Source organism: Epargyreus clarus, unplaced genomic scaffold (genome assembly GCF_041222505.1).
Source record: "Epargyreus clarus isolate Ecla_fem2 unplaced genomic scaffold, WU_Ecla_fem_2.2 ptg000034l, whole genome shotgun sequence".
NCBI lineage: Eukaryota > Metazoa > Arthropoda > Insecta > Lepidoptera > Hesperiidae > Epargyreus > Epargyreus clarus.
Window position 1 is genome coordinate 13,023,852 of NW_027332239.1, and position 21,020 is coordinate 13,044,871.

At 34.5% G+C, this 21,020-nt stretch overlaps 2 protein-coding genes across 2 annotated transcripts; one reads left to right on the plus strand and one right to left on the minus strand.

Moving 5' to 3' along the window:
- Positions 1–683: 683 nt before the first annotated feature.
- On the minus strand, positions 684–11,108 carry wde (Fibronectin-III type domain-containing protein windei). Its single transcript, XM_073091661.1, has 3 exons — positions 11,018–11,108; positions 3,659–5,383; positions 684–3,034 (listed from the first exon to the last, which is right to left on the minus strand). Exons 2-3 carry the CDS (start codon positions 4,440–4,442, stop codon positions 1,581–1,583), a joined length of 2,238 nt encoding a protein of 745 aa, XP_072947762.1. The 5' UTR covers positions 4,443–5,383; positions 11,018–11,108; the 3' UTR covers positions 684–1,580.
- A 4,768-nt stretch (positions 11,109–15,876) lies between these two features.
- Positions 15,877–20,901, plus strand: LOC140756042 (transcription elongation factor, mitochondrial). Its single transcript, XM_073091438.1, has 7 exons — positions 15,877–16,033; positions 16,109–16,248; positions 16,628–16,853; positions 17,317–17,469; positions 18,435–18,616; positions 19,714–19,803; positions 20,208–20,901. Exons 1-7 carry the CDS (start codon positions 16,004–16,006, stop codon positions 20,458–20,460), a joined length of 1,074 nt encoding a protein of 357 aa, XP_072947539.1. The 5' UTR covers positions 15,877–16,003; the 3' UTR covers positions 20,461–20,901.
- Positions 20,902–21,020: the final 119 nt, after the last annotated feature.

The following is a 21,020-nucleotide window of genomic DNA, read 5'->3' on the forward strand; positions in this document are numbered from 1 at the left end:
TATAAAGCATTTTATTTTGTGTTATTCTGATGATAAGTTTCAAAATTGTAATACGCACGAAAATAAAATAACTGATTTAAGTAGTAGAATTTCGAAGTACGGGAAGCTAGTAATACTTAACAGATTTTTTAAATTTTTGGGGAGAGCTACAGCCCTACTCCGTGTTTATGCCAAATATGTTTAAACATATATCTAGTTTTCCTTTTTTTTTTAAATATTACTTTAATTTGCCCAAAACAATTTTACTCTGCTAAATAAGAAGTAACAGTGTAATTTATTATCCAAAAATATTGGAGAACACTATATTGTTATATGTTGGGGATCATTATTTCCCAAATTAATTTGAAACTATGCTATTAATAAACATAACTAACAGAACAACAGTATGTTCATGAGAACAAACGTCGCATTCTCACCGTTTGTTATATCTTTTTATAATATGTGGTTACGTGAACCATAGATAAAATCTTAAATCCACTTTTATTATTGCTTCTGCCTACTTTCAATATTCTACTTGGGATTCGAACATTAATGGTGTTAATTTAGTCATTGAATTCAATTTAGTAGATAATAATTTCACTACGTACTATTTTGGTATTTCTTCTCATTGAACATTGAATTAATTACTCATTGCTATTCGGTACCGTTGGTAGAACCGCAGTTGCAAATCATACACACTCCAGTAGCATTGCGAATTTTTCTTTATTTTACTAACTACATCTCAATTACCAAATTGTTTAAACAGCCATCTATAACTAGGTTGCAATATTAACTAGAATGACTATATAGACATCTTACAATATCAAACAAGATAGTCAGTCAATCTGGTTATCTTTACTTTTATTTCTTATAATTATTTACCTAAGGAATATACTCTTAGATCAACGGCTATATTTTAGATGTAGCTACTCTTACATATAATTCAATCAATTCGCCATTTGGCTATAAATAATAGCCTTTTAGTTTGCCGTCGTATTGCGACATTAATCAAAATTTTAACCTGAGCATTGTAAAAAAAACAGCTTATTTATATTGATGTTGAGTATAATGTTGTTACTGGGAAATCAATTCAAAAAGTCTTAAACCTAGTCTGTACAGTCTTGAAATTAATTTATTTTAGGACATTTCTGCATGAATTATTACAAATCAATATTTTAAGGACTACAATATTTATAGAAATATTAATCAGCCATGTAATAAGTCATATTTCTAAAAAAAGATACAATAAAATTATTTTTGTAAAAAGTGCGTTTGTTAAAGAAATCACTACGTGGTCTAACCGCCGCTGTGTAATTGCTTATGGCATATTTATATTTACTGTACACATTACTAGTACTTCAAGACTACTACGCAGCTTAAAGTTAACCAGATTGACGGTAACAATTTATAATCGTAGAGGCAACAAAAAAAATACAAAGAAATTCACGTAAAAATCAAGTAATGTAACATAGAGTTTATAAATTAAAAGCTTAAAACAATCAATCTAAACTTCCGTACATCATACATGTCTCACTATTATAGTGAAATTCGTATAACATTGTGAAATAAAAACAATGGCAGTCCTAATAACATATTCAGTCTTACATTGTATTGAGAAGAAGTATACTTCCAGGTAAACTAAACGGCCCAAATCGAGTTCTAACGTCAACAGCTCTGACGGCAAAATAGTATTTGAATCCTGCCATAAACTGAGTCAAGGTACACGCCATGGGCAAAGGTAACGCTTTCACGTCACCAATCTTTTTCCAGAGGGCAGTGGTGGGTGGTGTATTAGTCGTTTCTTGATAAGCATATAATTGATAACTGGCAATCTCCTCGTGATTTTCTTCCTGGTAACCATCGATTCTCCACGAAATAACTATACCATTCTCTACTTTAGACAGTTTGAGATCAGGCGCCGGCGGCAGAGCTTTCCAGTTAGGGGGCTGGTACTGCTTCATGGCGTCGGGCAGGGGAGCTGGATGTCTATTAGGTTGCATTCTTGCCATTCGCATTTGATTTGCATTCTGCGGTACTTTGCCGACGTGGGGCGCTGGACACCTTTGTCTCGGTGCTATTGGGGATACGGTTTTCAACATGATCGTTTGTCCAGGTCTAACATTTTGGGCTTGTGCTCCGCTGATGGGAATATAAACTTTTCTAGGACTATTCATATTCAATGCGTTAAATCTTTGAGGTTGCATAACGTTCGGCGGTGTCCCTGAAACTCTCATCGTTTGATTCACACCTCCTCTTTGCATGGTCGGTAATTTTGCGGGAGGTTCGTCATCAGTTAAATCAACTGTAACCGCCTGCGAGCGAGGCCTTTTTTCGGACATTTTTTGTACTGGAGGCGAATTTTTTGTGCCATTGGGTATAGAAGTGTTGACTAAGAGATGTTTTGGAACAATGTTATGTGTAACGGTTTGGTTCGGTTTGGTTGACATGACGGCAGGGACCAAACGAGGAACGGGTATTTGCTGATTATTCGTATTTCTCTCTTTATTACTTCGAGTGTTTGGATGTGACGGTTTAGTTTGTTTAACGTTACCGTTGTTATTATTGCCAGCGACGGGAACGGATCCGACTCCATTTACGGATTTTTTACGAGCATTATTTTTTTCTACCATCATTACCACTTGCAAGCCCACCGAGCGCGTGATCTTTAGCGGAGTCACATGCACGTCACCATTTTTCTGTTCTTCTTGAACGGATTTCAAAACAACTTGTAAGTCTTTATTCTGTTTTGACAACAATAGACATTTCTTTTTGCATTCGTCCATGGTCTTTGTCAAATTCTTCAGTTGCGATTTTATTTCACCCAAATTACTTCTATCGACAATACTTTCAACAATCTTCAGTACACAAAAGTCTTCCAAATCATCTCGAGTCATATCTGCTAAGTTTTTCTTACAAGTCTTTATAAAATGCTTTGGCAATAATGGTTTTTTAATTTGTTTTGCCTCTTGAGGTTTATCTAGGGGTACTTCACTTGTTTCAGAGCTTGGCACGTCAGTGGCAGCTGTTTGTTCAGGTTCCACAACTTTTGGCGCATCTGAAATATAACAATAAATATTACAGTGTGATTTTTTAGTTATTCAGAAATAGAGTCGAAAGAAATATTACAGTAAATGTATGTGAATTTTTGTTTGAATGTTTGACTTCATTAACATAAAAGTTCCGCTAGAAGGATTCAGTGAAACTTAACGTGTAAAAATGTAATTTTAGCAACCCATTTAGTAATAAAAGAATAAAGATGTGAAAATATTGTGAAAGTTGGATTATTTTATTAGAAGTTCCTTCTTTAAGTATCTTCCTCTAAGCATTAATACTTAGAACTCTCATTTTATTGCAATTATCGATGGATTTTGCATTTTTTGCGTATCTTTTAGATTTACGCCGTATTTATTGAAGCTCCCTACACATATTTTAGAGTGATAGCATGAATTAACACGATTTAGAATTTATATCTCGAATTAAATTATTTTTCTTAAAAGCTTATAAAATATAATTATTAACCAACCCGTAAGTTATTGAAATATATCCCAATTAATACATCTATTTTTAATTTAAATATAAATTTATTTTATATCTACTTTTTATCTTAGTCTAAAATTAATTCATTGGTGTCTACTTGAATCTAGTCATAAAACGAATAAATTGAATAAGTGTTTATTACCTGTTTCATTGAGTTCAACTGTATCACTGGGTACAGCTTCTTCAACTTGGACGCTTTCTGTGCACAAATTTTCATTTATAGCGTTTTCTGCGACTGGTTCAATACTCTCACTGGAAGTTTTAGTGTCATCATCTACGACAGAATCATCTTCCTTGTTATGTTTTCCGCTTGTAACTTCATCTATTAACATAATGTCGTCATCATCATCAATATTAATGCACTTCTCGGTTGTAGGTGGAATGTCATCTTTCGGAGGTTCCACAGCTGGAGAATCTTCCTCCTCCTCGTCAGAAAATATATCGAGATTATTAGATAATTTACAAATGCGTTTCGGTTCTTCTTCTACTGTTTTAACAGTCTCTGCATCTTTTTGGGGTGACTTAACTTCCTCAATTGTAATAACCTTATCTTGTGTATTTTGATCTAATTCTGTAACTTGGACATTTTTGTCTAATTCTTGAACTTCCATGTTATCATCTAATTCTTGGACTTCCAGAGCATCATCTAATTCTTCAACCTCCATATTTTCCTCTAATGCCAGAACTTCTGCATTTGGGGAATTATTTTTCTGAACAGATTTTTCATCTTCATCATCTATTTCAATTGGAGTATTACTTTCATTCGAACTGTTAGTTTGATCTGATTCAATCACAGAGCATTCCATCTTTTCCTCTTTATCATCTATCTCTGTATTAGGAATATCAGTTTGAATTGTTCTTTTTATCAAATCATCTGTGACAGCTTCATCTACATCTGTGTGATTCTGTATCTTTTCAGTTGTCATTTCCACAGTATCATTTTCAATTAAATCTACTTGTTTCTCCGCGTTTAGTTCAGGTGTTACTCTTAAAGCAATATCTTCATTTTTGTCTTCGTTGTTTTTATTTTCTTTAGTTGTTACTTCTACAGAATCATGTTCATCGACGTCTACTTCAATCTTTTCTCTTTCTTCAGTGACCAGTTTTACAACGACATCTTGAACTACATCAACTTGGTTCTCATCCTTTTCTACAGTTGTTACTTCCTCAGCATGTTCTTCACTTATGCCGACTTCCTTCTCTTTCTCTTCTTCACTTGTAACTTTTACACTAACATCTTCATCTAAATCTATGTCTTTCTCTTCAGTTGTAACTTTTAAACAATCATCTTCATCTACATCTATTTCTCTCTCTTCAGTCGTACATTTTAGATCAGCATCTTCAGCTACATCTACTTCTTTTTCTTCTCTTTCTTCAATTGTAACTTTTACACTAGCATCTTCTACGTGTATCTCTTCATTTCCTTTATTTATCAATTCTACATCACTGTCTTCTTTTACTATTGAACATTCCTCTAGAGCAGGATTATGTTCTTGAGGTATAATATTGGTTTCTATTTCTTTTTCTAACTCCAGATTATCATCTACATTTTGTTCTTTTTCTAAAATTACACTATCTTTTTCTTGAGATTCTTCTGTAGATTTTTCTATATTTTCATCTATAGGTTCATCACGGACTGTTTCCGAATTACAACTATCTATTTCACTAATTATTTCTTTTAGCTTTTCTGAACATTCTGCTTCATTAATGGATTCATTTAAAGTGTCTTCGTTTAAATCGTTGGTCAATATCACATTACTACTGGTCACTATCTCCTTATCAGTGTCTGTACTGTCATTCTCACTCAGATCAGGGATGATGTTATCTTGTTTCTGTATGTTTTCTTTATTCCCGCTAGTGATGTCATCTGCAAGATGATCAATAATTTTATTGGTCAGGAATTTTTCATTTAGCGATTCTTGTTCAATTGACATGTTTCCTTTAATGTCTATATCATCGGCGTCCAAAATTAATTGCATTGTATTAGCATTTCTTATGAAATATCAGAGGAGGTGGAGTTGTAGACTCTGAAATAAACAAAAATATTTTTTACTTTCTAAACCCAATTATTTCCAATCTATTTTTGCTTTATTAAATTTAACAAGTAATGAATGAATGGTAACTAATTGAACTTTAATGGTTAATTAATTGGTAAGGTTGTATGTGGTTGGCAAGGATATTGGTAATATTTTATATCAAAGCACGCAATATATAATAATACTACTCCGAGGCATTCCAGCCTAGTCCTTGAAGGTAGCGGCACATCTATGGCCGACATCAGGTAAGAATATTTAATCCTATCTGGGGCTGATTAGAGATGTCCATGGGCGACATTAGCTACATGCTCTTTCATAATAAGGCACCGCCTATATAAAAAATAATCCACTCCAGATGAGTTGCAATATGTTTTGATAATATGGATACATGTATGTATGTATGCTAACTGCCATAAGAACATATTAGAGCAGATTAGTTGGAGTACGGCGTCCTAATTATATCAAAGGACCATAAAATTACGGTAACATCCTTACTTAATATTATAAATCCGAAAGTAACTCTGTCTGTCTGTCTGTCTGGTTGTCTCTTCTTCACGCCTAAACCACTGAACCGATTTTAATGAAATTTTGTACAAAGATAGTCTGAGACCCGAGAAAGGACAAGGATAGTTTTTATCCCGGAAATCACACAAGAATTAGGGATGGCGATCTAAGATCGGAGAATCGATCTTTTGGACCCAAAACATCGATTATTTTAATCGATAATAGTAAGGATTAAATCGTAAACTATGCATTTGATCAAGAGATGATCTTTAGTAAAGTTGAAGGGACGAATTTACAGTTTTATGCATGGTATATTTAAACGCGGGCGAAGCCGCGGGCAAAAACTAGTACTGTATATATGTAATTGACATGTCAGTGAAAAAGCTTGGTAAAGAAATAGCTATCTAGTTATCGATAATAATTATTGAGTAATTATTATCATCAAAATAACATTACTTAATGCTGCAATCGTCAAATAGTATGAGATGATAATAATAAAGATGAAATAAAACGATCCGAGATGTAATACGAGTCTATATAAAGGCTTGTACACATTAATATCTACACGCATTTAAAATAAGTAACGTAAGTACCTATTGGATATGGTATTTCGTCCTAAATTTCTATACTGTATATTCAGCCGAATGTCATGTGGCGTCGTGTGTTTTCTAAAATGTACGTACATGCTTCTAAATACCGAAATATATTTTATATTAATAGGACGAGGACTGCAAAGTATTTAATATGAAGAATCTAAAGTACATACAGCTGTCAAAAAATATTTAGACATATTTGAATGTTCTGATTAGTGTGACCAAAAATGACAGACTGCCAGAAACGTGTATTAAACACTTTATTTAAAATTACATTTACATTACAAAATTTGCATTGGGAAATTGGGATGGCTGACATTGGGAAAAGCAAGTGAAGCCCCACTAAAAAGTTACACAATTGAACTTGAAAACTGCTTTGAATAAAGCTAAGTATCAAACATTCTTAATCAAACTATAAATATATATTTCTTATGTGCGTGTGTATGTCACTGAACTCCTCCTAAACTACTGGACTGAATTTGATGAAATTTGTTGTGTGTGTTCAACGGAACTTGAAAATGGTTTAGATTCACAATTTAGTCCGTGGGAAAAGGTTTTTTATTTAATTAATTTTTAATTCGTAAGTAGTTACAGATTCGGAAATTATGCATTTGATCAAAATTTGATGCAAGTTGTTGTCCAAGAGCCCACGAGGGTTTGGGAGTTGGTAAGACCGATTTTCGACAGATGGCACCACTGTCATTCCAAAGCAGGTACAAATTTTCCGTTTTGTGTATTTCATATTATTTCTTTAAAATGCGGGCGAAGCCGCGGTCACCACTAGTCAAACTATAAACAACATGAAATATCGTAGGTGAAAATATTGAAAGTCATCAATTAACATCCGGTACTAATAATGTCTACAATATTTTGCCTACCAAAGTTCAACATTCGACAATTTCTTCATAATATACATTGTCAAATTGCGATCTTTGGCAGATAATAATTGGATGGATCGATCATTAATAACGGGCGTAAAATAAACGACTTTCCAAAAAAAAAATACTGTCACAATTTCCATGTTTATGAACGCACCTTAAAGAAACATAGCTTTTCAGGTTGGTTATTTACTTTCCAAATTTTAGTACACAGGTGGTTTACTTGTGGTAGGTCGAAATTGGTTAAAATTGATTATTCCCAAGTATTTGTAACGAAAACTAAAATATTAAAAAGATCGTGAGGCGGGAGGTTTTTTATGAATGAATGCGTGGAACAAGCTACCAGCTCATCTGAAGATAAGTAGCCAGAGCCGTGCATGGGTGTTTGTTACTGATCCAAAGACAAGACGGATCCTACTCAAAGTGGAATGCAAATGAACAGACAGACGTTAAAATTGCTTTTGTAAAATCGAAAATAACCTATTATAGTGAGTGGTTTCATAACTTAGAAAAACGCCAACGTCACAAAAAAAGTGTTAAGCATCGCATATAATGATATTATGTATTGTATTGTGTATTTTTCATTGTTTCTTGTAGTAAGTAGTATCACCGCGGTCATATATCTTTATGGAATTCTCGCGTTCTTATTGTAGCGTTCGAAAAAAAATTTTTTTTTCACTTCAAGCATTAGCAAAGGTACCTCACAGCCGCCACTTTTTTTTTAACGTCACTTATCGAGAAACGCTTAGGTTATTAAGACAAATCTATCGAGATCTCCAGTACGTTTTGCAAACTCAACTCATGAGGGGCACCAGTAAGAGAGCGTCCTCCGTTTCAGTACTAGGCTGTCGTTACCATCAGTAGTGGTTGACGTTGCAGTGCCGCGAATGAAATGCTAACGTTTCTCATGACGGCACCGAGCGTCCAGAGGAACACCGCGAAATTTTAGTCGGTAAGACATACACGCCCGGCATACACCCGGTCCGGTGAGAGGTGTTTCCGCATAAAAAAAAATGAAGGGGAATCTAAAGAAAACATTTATTATAGAAATCCGTACTGCGGTATGCAAGATATGACGTTTTATTACGACATACATATAACTGTAAGCGTGTTAAACGTAGCCCGTCCTTCCCTTCAGGTAATTTTTATTTGTATACACCTTCCTTATTTTTATTTTAATTCTTCCGTAATTATTAGAAATATACTTTACTGTATTTGATCGCCAAAACTCTAAAGTTTATTTTATTAATGTTGACCACGATTATAATTTTGCAATCTTCTCCGATTCAATTGACATTGGATCTTTTAACGCCTCTCCGTTGGCGGATTTAATATGAACGTATTCACGCCACTTACAATGTTTACGGAAATAATACGGTTGCAAGCTATGTATCTGCAACCCATGATCTATAGAGATAGATATGTAACTTCTGTAACTGAGAGCAGTTACAGAAGAATCGGCAGCAGCAACCAGCTTTCATGGAGACCCTTTAAGAAGACGTTCTTCTCTCAAAACGTTAGTGCGACACTATATTTTCCCGTTAGTCCTTCAGATATGTTTATAAAGCATGAAAATTTTTAAAGTTAGGGTAAATAACAGTTAGTTTAAAATAAATATCAATAGTCTCAACAAGATTTTAACAATTAATTCCAAAATCTAGGTTTAAAACAATAAAGGTAAAAAGGCAAAAAAAATATAAATGTTTGAATAATAAGAACGGAAAGTTAAAAAGAATATCTGGAATCGAATTTGTTATTTTATTCAAATAGATTTTCATGCTGATGGATCACCATCAACATGAAAATAAACTTCAATCAGAGTTTAAAAATAATTTCACTTACAAATATATGGTCGTTAACTCATATACTTTATGTAGATTCCTGTTATAGTTATAATTATTATTGTTGCTGTCAAAAAATGATTCATTAGCAATTAGGATGTGGCGCCGAAAAAAATTATACTGTAGGACCCTGACCACATAAGTATTAATAATTTAGTAAAAACTTGATTGTTATCACGTTACAACATTTAAAATAAGATAAAGCAATGTAAAAATATTAATATAGGACGAAAATGACAGATATAAATTAAAAATAGAATCTATTACAATAAGCACCGGTAGTGTACACAGTAGGGTGCAAAGATTTTTTGATGTATTTTTTTACAAAGAAACAGGAAATCTTTTGTGATAGCTACTTTTGACATTCCCCCTACATTAAAGCTTTAGGAATAAGATTATTACGGGTTCAGTTTTTCTAAAAAAACAAATAAGAACGAATTGGTCACTCTATTAAAATGACGAAATGAGGAAAAAATGTTTTTTTTTCACGTCTCTTTGTTTGTGAAGTAATAATGTAAGGTATATGATTTTGACTATTTTTATCTCTCTATATCTGCGTAAAAATGGAAATAGACCAAATGAAGATAAAGAGCAGAGTGTCAATTTCTTTTTTTAATAAATGGAAGAGTATGCAATGAGTGCAATAAGTATGTTCAATTTTGGACCATACTCAGGTTAACAACAGCGTTTATCGATTTTATCGATAAAAACAAGGAAACAGTAATTATCTACACGACCCGATGGAAATGAAAGAACACAAAAACGTTATTTGCAATATTTAAAATCTAAATGTTAGTTAAGGTAGTATTAAAGGCGAAATAATATTGTTTCTAAGTCGCAAATCTGAAACATAACAACAAGATGGCGGCCAGCGCGGACAGTTGTTGCGCGGAATACCGGAATAAATTCCCCACTTTGGTTTAGAGCTGAACGCTGATCGCCAAGTGCGTTGAAGACGGAGCTCGCGCAGCTACCTGTCGCGTGAGCGCAAACCCCTTCGTCGATAAGAGTGAGAGAGACAGACAGAGTCGGAGAGAGCGTACCAAAATAAAAAGTCACGAGGTGAAGGTGGAACGTAGAACCGCGGGCTATCGAACGGAAGACAAGAGACCAGCTACGTACCAAATGACATGGATTATGTGGGATAGTTTATCCAGGAAAGTTGCCAATATCATACTGTCAGTTCCTCCAATAATTTAATATGTAGTCAATTGACAGTCGGTGTCGAGTATTGATTTGCTGCTTGACGAATAAATAAATATTCGTGCATCTGCCACTGTGGGTACAAATTGGATTTCGCATGTGGTATCCAGAAAATGACGGCGTTTGACAAGTTCGTGACGGCTAAAAGTCAATATCTGGGAAACAAACAATCTACAAAACCGTACCCCACACCTTAACCTTCATACATTTAGGATAAAAAAATTAGGATAAATCAAATTCTTAATTTTTTTTTTTACAAAAGTATGGATATAAAAAATATAAACATAAAAAAGCATCACTGAGGAATATGTTAGACAAAAAAAAAAATCGTACGTCAAATCGGATATCATTGACATAAATAAAAGAAATAATCTAATAAAAAGTGTTCAAACAACTGGAAAAACAATTATATATGCAAATGTAAAAACAAAGTGATATAAACGCACCTATTGATTCCGAACAAGAGATTCCAGAAGTAGAAGAATGATAAAGAAGATTCACCGTAGAGCGAAACGAGCGCTCCGCCACGCAGTTGTTTTAAAACTGATACTAGCAGAAAGAGAGAGAAGAAAATGGCCGCCGCGATCATAGCGACACGTCCCGTGGACAAAACTCGAACTAAGTGTACAGTATAGTCAACGCTTAGAGAACGTAACGGCGCTGTGTAAAAGGCGGACGTCAATGCGAAACAGAGACAGCTACATTGCGACTACACAAGCGTGCGCGAGATAAAACATCTATCGTAGCGAATAGTTGATAAGGAACTCCCTCGCATGCATTACTCTGTGGATTTAGTACCACGCGCAGTAGGTACAAATCAAGCGGGGTCACGTTATGTTAGTATATTCTCATTCTCTTGCGTTCTACTTTGTCTTTTATTAATTGTCGTAAACAGAGGATCAATCATTGACGTATCTAAATGCCTAATAAAACCTTATATACGAAATAATTACTTCTATACGAAATTAAATAATTAGTAAATATGTAGATAGACAATTACAAATATCGTACTTTACATTTATTACACTTAAAGATGTAAGAATTGGTCCCTGTTTCAAATATTTCCTAATTTCTAAGTGATGCCGACTGACGTCATATCTACTGTCATAGTCCGGTGAAGAGTAATTCACCTTCACGCTTGAAATATCACATAAGTTTCAATCTTTATCCATCTATGTTCCAGAAGACGTCATTTTGACCACATCGTCAAATACATTATTCGCTAAATGAAAGACAGTCGAAATTTGTAGATAAATGTTCATAAAGTTATTGAGATCATGCGACGTTGCCACTTTTACACCCGATGGCCTGGTGTCGTGGCCTGCTCGGCTCGCCCGAGCGCGACCCGACTATTGCCGAGTAAAATCGAAGCGTCGTCAATCATACATTTACAGAACATTACAAAAATAGATATTACTAAATTGTTAAAAATCTAAAGTTTCAAAAAACATCAATTACGTAACGTAATTCTTAATTCAATTATGATTTCGGATCAAAATACTAAGATCAACTATCACTAATTAGAAACATTATATATGTAGAGAACAAACCAGTTTATCGTGACCCTTGCTGTGAAGAGGAATATCGACGTAGAATCATAGATTTAATGTGACGTCACGTGGTATAAATTTTAGATTGAAGATGTAGATACATTCGCAACTTTGATTAAAGTCTAGACCCAGATAGTTCTATATAAAACACACCTACTCAATGTTGTAAGAATTGCGTCATGGTATTACTATCTGTCAAATGTCTAGTATAAGAAGAGTAATAATTACTATTTTTATTACTTGTTTATTAAGTTTCACGTTAAAAACATACTTTTGGATTTGATTTTTATTAAATACTTATATAAATTATTATACTTAATTACATGAGTGATGAGACCGATACTCTAATATTACAAACATACAAGAACTAAAATGTCATATAATAAAATGTAAATTCCATGTAGATATAAAAGGATTATTTTTACTCAATACACGTCGACGTTGACGCTACTCATCTCTACGAATGATAACGTGAGCAGCAGCATTGGTATAACGTAGTACAACGCGGACTTACTTTGGCAATGAAAATGGAACTGCTAAGTTTCGCAGCAATGGATTACGTTTAATATATTGATATCGTAAAAGTAAAACGGACAACAGCTAATAGTCATGGTGGGCTGAAAGTGGCGAGTATTAAATAGAATAATGAATATTATACGAAAAGTTTATTTTATTTTGATTACGTTTAAGATTTTCATTCTTTATTTTTATAATATGACATATAAGAGTATAGAACTGTCTTTTTCTTGGAGACCATACTTTAGAATTTTTGAATAAGACTATTAATAATAAAAAACACATTGGATGATGAATGTCGAGGAGAGGTTAACTGATAGAACGGGCAAGTGACTGGTGGGAAGGTGAAAAGAACGTGGTATGCCCCGGACTACTCTGACACGTAGATTAAACTGCAAAATGGCGAACGGCATTACTTAACGCGAACGCAAACTTGTTTACAAATTTAATAAACATTTAGGCAGGTAAGAATGCACATAATTGAAGGTACGTGTTTCTCAAATCAGATATTTTATGATTTGAGAATCACGTAAGTACCTCGAATGAAAAAGATTGAAGAAAAACATTTTGATGCTTGATAGATGGATGCTTCGGATGAAATGTGTTATTATACTGCTCAGTTAAATATATTTCGGGAATCATAAGCATTATTATTACGTATTTTTCTTGATTATTTACATCCTTTGTTATACCTATGGATAGGCTTCTGACAAAGTTCATCTAAATAATATAACCTAACATAATGATGATGCTATATTTTCTCACATATTAATAATCATAGCATAATCTTTCCAATCATAAACAGAAGGAAGATAAAACTACTTTAGACAACGCAGAAGTTTGGCACCAATGCAATGTCCCGCATTATTAAATAATGAGGAACTCTTTCTTTGCCTTGCCACACACACAATCATACCTCACTCACACAATCGCTAAGAGGCGAAAACGTGATAACAAGCATTATTGCCCTCCGATAAATTTCAGGACAATTTATCTTTGCATATGCATATCCTGAAGCAACTTCTCATCAACGTTACCCTGCATATGATATGCGCATGAACAAGAACTCCCCAGAAACGTGGCGGCAACATCGCACACATATAAATACTCATACATTGTTCGAGTTGGAAGCAAAGTGCGACGTTGCCGCACCGCACCATTTTATTTTACCAGATATACAGCTATCAATGTGTGTTGTATAAGTAAGGCGACTGTGATAATGAATACCTGTCATCTTCTTGATGACGTTTGCATGTAGAAGATTACCAAGTGATTTTTTTCCTTGAAATTTCTGCTCTATTGGAAAATATGCGTTATTACATAAATAGATACTTATGTAAAATGTATATAGATATCTTCTATAATGTAACTAGGTACTTATTAAGAAAGTAGGTATCATTACTCATTTAGGTAGATAACCTTCAATGAATTTATCACGATAAGAATTGTTTGATTAGAAGAGAAATGAGAAAGAAGATTTCTTATTGAATGCTCCGCAAACAGCAGTATTATCTGCTACATAAATAAAGAATACGGAACAAAAATACGGGTTTTCCAAGGATTTCGAAAGTCGGTTTTGGTCTTCATCAATAAATAATGTACGATATATGTGGGTAGGTGGCAGAAGAATTGATTGCAGAAAAAATATGGTGATGATGATGATTATGACAATTCTGAAAAAAAATAGATCAAGTAACTGTTTTCTTACCAATCTCCACGCCTCAGCAGCCAGGACGATCAGAAGAGAGTTTTAGAAGCAGCAGGGAAATAATTGTCGATCGCGCACGAAGTGTCCCGCAAGAAGGAGAATGAGCGAATGGCCGCAATCGAGTTGTGGGTTCCGAACGGGCGTCAACGACCGCCATCTTGTAATATGTCGAAGCGCGAGTTGGAGCGAGACAAATATATTCCCACAGCACGCTTCAGCGTTTACAAGCCCTCGATCGGTTTATTCTGTACTTACTTCTGGGTTCTTCTTCTTTTCTAAGGAGATAACTATGTTCTTGTAGATTTGATGCGGTTTCCACTGATTATGCGTCATTTCTATCCAAAAAATGAGTTTTTGTTTATTTTGGATCCGTCATCAAATTTTGACTTTATGAGGAGTCAAATGGAATTAGGTTGGGAATTTGAATTTAAAATTATTACAACATCTCTTTTGTTCCTGGATTGACGTTTTGTTTTTACCGTTGTTCTTGGCAACGGCACTGGTCAGACTGTCCCTATTACCTAACTATTATATACCTACCTATATTATAATTAGTAGGTATTAACTACAACTGTTCAATAAATTCGGCAAGTAAAAATAATACCTAGTCAATTACGGACTTATCTTCTTTATATTATCATACCTACTTGCAGCGTAGTCCGTATATATGATTTAACAATGAAAATAGAGAATATCTATATTTTGTGAATTTATGGACACCCTCATATGTAGGTACTTACCAGGTAGATACCTGCTTACTCATTATTATACCTGACCTGACATATAAACTAATTTATTTGTTTAATTATAAATCGCAAGTAATGGCAGACGTATTGTGAAAGTAGTGTAGGTAATTATAAAGCAGTAAGGTTTTGAATTGAATTTATTTTCCTAATTTTCCCTATTGTCGGAGTGTCCTGCATGTTATCGATCGTGGTACTGCTCACAATCACAAGCACACTACAGTCTACACAGAGTACGCTTTGATGTAGTTGAGAGTTGCTCTTCAAAATAGCGTATGAGAAAAGTGTTTCCAACGCCATCTATTGCGGACTTTACGAGTCTTTTGGAGTACTACTTTATGAGTCAATTTATAGTAGAAATATGCGACGCGGTCCATTGTATAGACATGACAAGTAGTCATTGAATAAATATATGCGCCAAATAAACGACAGTAATGGCCACATCAGCGATTTTTTTAAATATCATATTTATGAACATCTATTGAATAAAAGTAAATAAATCACTGTGATCAGATCACTGCCATCTAGTGGCAATATCTATGTCATTTCTTTATATTGATATAACTGGAACTTTTATTGTCAATTGCATAAATTATATTAAAGGAGATGTTTAAGTAATAATATAATTATTTATGTTATTAATATAATACTTAATCTTTTAATAAATTTCGATTACAGGTATCAATACTTAACTAACATTATTTAGTAAAATGAAATGTCAAAAATGTCAGATTCAAGTCATTCAAGGTTCAAGGGTTTTGTCATAGATTAGTAATTTAGTAGGTTTTGTAAACAAATAATTTTATAACCTAGAACCATTAGGTTAAAACGTCCGGCAGTTTTATAAACTTATTGCTTATTATAAATGTGAAAGTTCTACATAAATTTGATTCTCAGTTAATGAATTAAATAAAAATGATAATAGTCTCGACGAAACAAGTTTTGGTTAGTTCGAGTTACCGCTTATTTATTAAATCTTACTTATAAACTTGTATTTCTGTTATTATATCTTATTTTTAGAGTTCTTCATGTTGGCGATGTCGTATATTATCTACCACAAGCCGTTACTTCAGTCAGGAGTTAGAAAAAAATTACACGAGTTCACAAAAGGAGAAAATCTTGCAGATTATTAATGAAACGAATGCTCAGGATTTATCTAGGTAAGTAAAACTATTAGTAGTATTCAGAATATATTACTAAGCACATTATAAGTACTCAGTATATATAAATTTACAAATGTACAAGTTAAGATATATAACAGCAAATATAAGAAGTAACAGCTTAGTGGTTGACATGCCTCTCGATCGGAGGGAAAACATAGTAATAACTCTAAAGAAACCAACCCGCAGAGTTCTATAAAAAGAGTTCGCAAAGGCTTGTGATGTCTACCAATACACTCTTGGTTGTCGCCGTTGACTATGGCTTAACCTCTCTTACTTACCTCTGAGAGGAGGCCCGTGTCCAGCAGTGGGACAATAATGGGTTGATGAAGGTACATAAATATGGTCATAAATTTATAACCATTATTTTCTGTTATAGGTACAATATAACAAAGGTTAAGTTAAAGAAAATCACAGAATGGATAACCAAAAAAGGTCAGATAAAAACTATATCAGACATAGGAGCAGTGGACGGCTTTACTGAGAGATATGCAAAGAAGTTGTGTGATAGTATTCTAGAAGGGCCTCAGGTGAAAGAACCAAACATAAATAAAAAGATAAAGGGTCAAGTCTTGCATCCGCCCTTGCCTGAAGATGTTAGAAAGGTAAATAAAACTAGTATTAGTACAGCATGATTTTTTTTAAATTCTATTGGGGTGGCAGATGTGCATGCAGACCTAAGGAAAGGTAAGTGGCTACTGCCCCCCATGGACATCAGTAATCATCTCCAGATAAGATTAGATTCCTACTTGAAGTTGGCCACAGATGTGCTGCTACCTATAATACTTGTGTGTTTGACTAATGATTTCATTGTGAGGACACAAGATTTACATCATGTACATAATATATGATATCATTTTGTGAATTGACACACCTAAAGGAGTAGTATGTATTTGTTATATGTGGAATACATTGATTCAATATATACTTGTATGTCCCGGGTAATCAAATGGCAGTAATTTATGTCTTATGATCATGTCATATGTGGCCAGCTGCTAAAAATTAAATTAAACACAGCATAAAATTTACAGTTTTATCAAAAATAAGGAAAATATTTTCTTTTTACAGAATTGCAAAACAGTTTTAGCTGTATATGTGACAGTAAACTCAGTGTGCTGGACACTCATAGATAGGAGTAAATATGAAGTGCTGGAGTGGCAGTACAAACCCATAGAATATCCTGAAGGGAAGAGTATGAAGATCACTGATATTTTGGACTTGGTAAGTTGGTCACACAATTCTATAATTATTTTTTATGCCCTCTTATTCAAGTTCAAAGCTGGTACAGTTCTTGTTTGTTTTTATAAGGAGACTTTTCCATCCAATTGCAAAGTGTAAGAAATGGTTTTCTATTATTAGAGTTTCTATTATTAGTATTTCTATTTTCGAGTATTAGGATTAGATATTCCTACCTGAGACCGGTCATATATGTGCTGCTACCCCCGAGGACTAAGCTGCAACGCTCGGAAAAGTCTGTCTCCCTTACCACACCCTTCAAAACGGAACAAAGCAGCGCCTAACACTGCTGTTACTAGGTAGAAATAGGTGTGTCGGTGGTGCCGCTGGAGTCGTACCACAAAGGGTTTTACGACCTTCAAATGTTTGTATGTATGTCTCATTCTTTGGCACTCCCTACAGCCCAAACAATTTGACTTAATTAACCATCTTAGGCATCTTCAGATTTGTAAAAACTGTGGGGATGACATAGGCTTCTTTTCGGTTACATATATATTTATTTTCAAACATTTAGGGTTTTCGTTTTTATAATAATCACTAGTTTTACTAATAATTATCATAAAAACAAAACTCATTAATTACTTATCCAATCTATAGCTATTATGAGTATACTAGCTGACCCCGCAAACATTGTGTTGCCATATAAATAAAAAAATGTTAAGGGTGAACCCTTATCAGTTAGGGGTATGAAAAATAGATAGAAGCCGATTCTTAGACCTACTGAATAAGCATATAAAATTTGGTGAAAATTGGTAAAGCCGTTTCGGAGAAGTACGGTAACTAACATTGTGACATGAGAATTTTTTATATAAGTCAAAAATAATTGTACGTCTTTCCGTCTGTCATACCTACATAATAACATGTATAAAAATACACTTACGCATTTTTTCAACAATATTTTGTATATTTCAATAGTAACATTGTAAAAGACATGAATATCTTATACTCAGGCTTGGCACATCACCAGCTGCCTCCCCGCAGCAGATATTTATGTGATGAAGGCAGAAGCGACCAGTCTCCGCGCGGGAGGCAGTGACCCCAACAATCCCAAGGTGTTAGGAGTCAACCTGCAGAAAGCCCAGATGATATCCATGATTGTAGCCTTCATCAACTCCAAGTTTAATGATTTAAAGTAAGTAGGTTTTTTTTATACTATAAGAGTAGCAGATGAGCATGCAGTCCATCTGATGGTAAGTGGCTACTGCCGCTCACGGACATCTGTAATCAACCCCAGATAGAATTAGATATTCCTACCTGAGGTCGGCCACGGATGCGCCGCTACCCCTGAGGACTAAGCTGGAACGCCTCGGAAAAGTCTGTCTCCCTTACCACTCCCTTCAAACCGAAACACAGCAGGGCTTAACACTGCTGTTATTAGGCAGAAATAGGTGTGGCGGTGGGGCAGCCGGAGTCGAACCACAAAGGGTTCTTTCTACCACCGTCAAAGGTAAAGGAGATGTTTCAAAATTCTATGGGACTTGCTTACAACATGTATATTTCGGGGTAACAGGGAAATGAACCCCTTAAACTATTTCAATCCTTTTATTTCGGAAATGATTTTTATATTTTGTGTACAAGATTTATTTTAAAAACTTTTGACGTTTCATAAACGTAAATGTACAAGTTATAGGCCAAAATGAAACATCTCCTTTGTAAGAAAAAATATAATTAATTGTATTATAATAATTTGTTGGTCTAATGTTGCCAGTGTTTATCAAGATTTTGGCATTAGTCACTAGATGGTGTGGTTTACTAAAAGTAATGTTTAACTTAAATTTTATTAATAGGGTTATACTAACGATGCTTTAAATAATAACAAAATTATTAAGAATGCCTTAATTACTTAGGCCTTAAAACTTAATTTCGATTGATTGTGTATCTTCAATATATAAAAAATACATTCACAATGTAGTTAGGAATATAATTTTAAAAGGGAAACAATATATTTACGTTTTTGAAAACTCGCCTTTTTGTGCAGCCATCCCAGTTGATCTGTCAACTTAAATGCCTTTTTCTACCTTGAAGCAATACTTGCGTTTCAGTGGAAGGGTATGGATGCCAGCTGATCTACGTAACCTTGTCCTCAGGTGTGACAACGCTTATGTAACCGACTTTAGAACCTTTCTTTTATGTGAAGTTTGTTGAAAATGTTTATGGACTATTCAATGTTATAATGTGATCTTATAAAATAAAAGTATTATATACATGTTATTTTTTCTTTCTTTTCAGTCAAACCATTCGACCCAGCGGAGAAGTGAGTGAAGCTGATATGAAATTTCAGCATAAGGTGTATTTTCTGAGGCCTACTCTACCTTTTAGGTAAAATGTACTCTAATTTTTAAGCAATTGTCAAAGATCATTTTAGGCAACATTTAGTTTGTGGCTCCATCTGTGATGTGTCTTTATCATATGACATTTTTCAAAGTGGAACAGAACAGCTTAGTACTACTGTTTATGACAATATTAGATATGCTAGAGGACTTTAATTAAAGTCTATTTGTGGTAAAAATATTTTCATTATGGATTTTTAATTTTGCTTTTTAAATGGTAAATATATTTTAGATTTTGTATTTTAGGTTCCAGATTTTAGATTTTGGATTTCGAATTTAAGGTTTTGTGGTTTGGAGTTTACATTGTAGTTTATAAATGTAAAAGGAACGATCTTGTATTATTGGCTTAATTTTTTAAATTTTGATCTTGAATTTCATTTTTGTTTAACACAGATTATACGGCACGCTAGTTGGTAACGAGCGGGTGTCGACCGACCAGACGGTTGAAGAGCTGTTCCAGCAAGGCCCAACCGGGGACGGAACCCGGGTCCTCGTGCCGGAGCGCTGGCGGGACAACTACCGCGCGCGACGTGAACTGCAGCGGGACATGCTCGGCCACGGGTTACTGTTAGCGCTCACCTTCATGGATGTCTGTGTGTATAGGAACCAGGAGAGCATTGAGAAGCTAATTCGGAGGGCGGAGTGATTATTATGTGTAGAAGCAGCAGTGATAGCCCAGGCCTTATGAGATTGAAACTCGTTTTCTCAATTAAAGGGTCTGAGTTATGATTTCTACGCTAGTCCGCTCTGAATATAGAAACGAGTCGCGACGCAATAACTAATTGCAGATATCAGCGGGACAAAGACAGCGCGGGATTCCCCTGGCACACTCGCCTGGTACATAGTTGTGTTAGTGTGCCCTTAAGTTACGGAGTATATGCTAACGAAATATACGCGCAACAACATCAAAGCGGACTAGAAGTTTGGCGCGGGCAATAGCAGTAGTGATAGCCCAGGCCTTAAAAAATTGAAACTCGTTCTCTCAATTGGAGAATGCGAGGTATGCACTGGATGTTATGCATCTCTGATTTTTCAGAATTGTGTATGGTAAGGAAAATACACTTATACAAGGCGTTCCAATTTAGTTCCAAGGATCCAAGGTTCCAAGGATATCTAATTCTATCTGGGGGTTAATGATACGTACGTGAATGGCAGTGGCTAGTTACCATCATCGTGAATGAACTTCCTCCTGAGGTATTCCCGGAG

Excerpts from the sequence above, each read along its gene's own strand:
- wde (XM_073091661.1), bottom strand. The coding sequence starts at position 4,442 with ATGACAACTGAAAAGATACAGAATCACACAGATGTAGATGAAGCTGTC. Across the intron at positions 3,035-3,658 it reads AGTTGAACTCAATGAAACAG|ATGCGCCAAAAGTTGTGGAA; the intron begins GTAATAAACACT and ends GTTATATTTCAG.
- LOC140756042 (XM_073091438.1), top strand. The coding sequence starts at position 16,004 with ATGATAATAGTCTCGACGAAACAAGTTTTG. Across the intron at positions 16,854-17,316 it reads TGCCTGAAGATGTTAGAAAG|AATTGCAAAACAGTTTTAGC; the intron begins GTAAATAAAACT and ends TTCTTTTTACAG. Across the intron at positions 19,804-20,207 it reads AGGCCTACTCTACCTTTTAG|ATTATACGGCACGCTAGTTG; the intron begins GTAAAATGTACT and ends TGTTTAACACAG.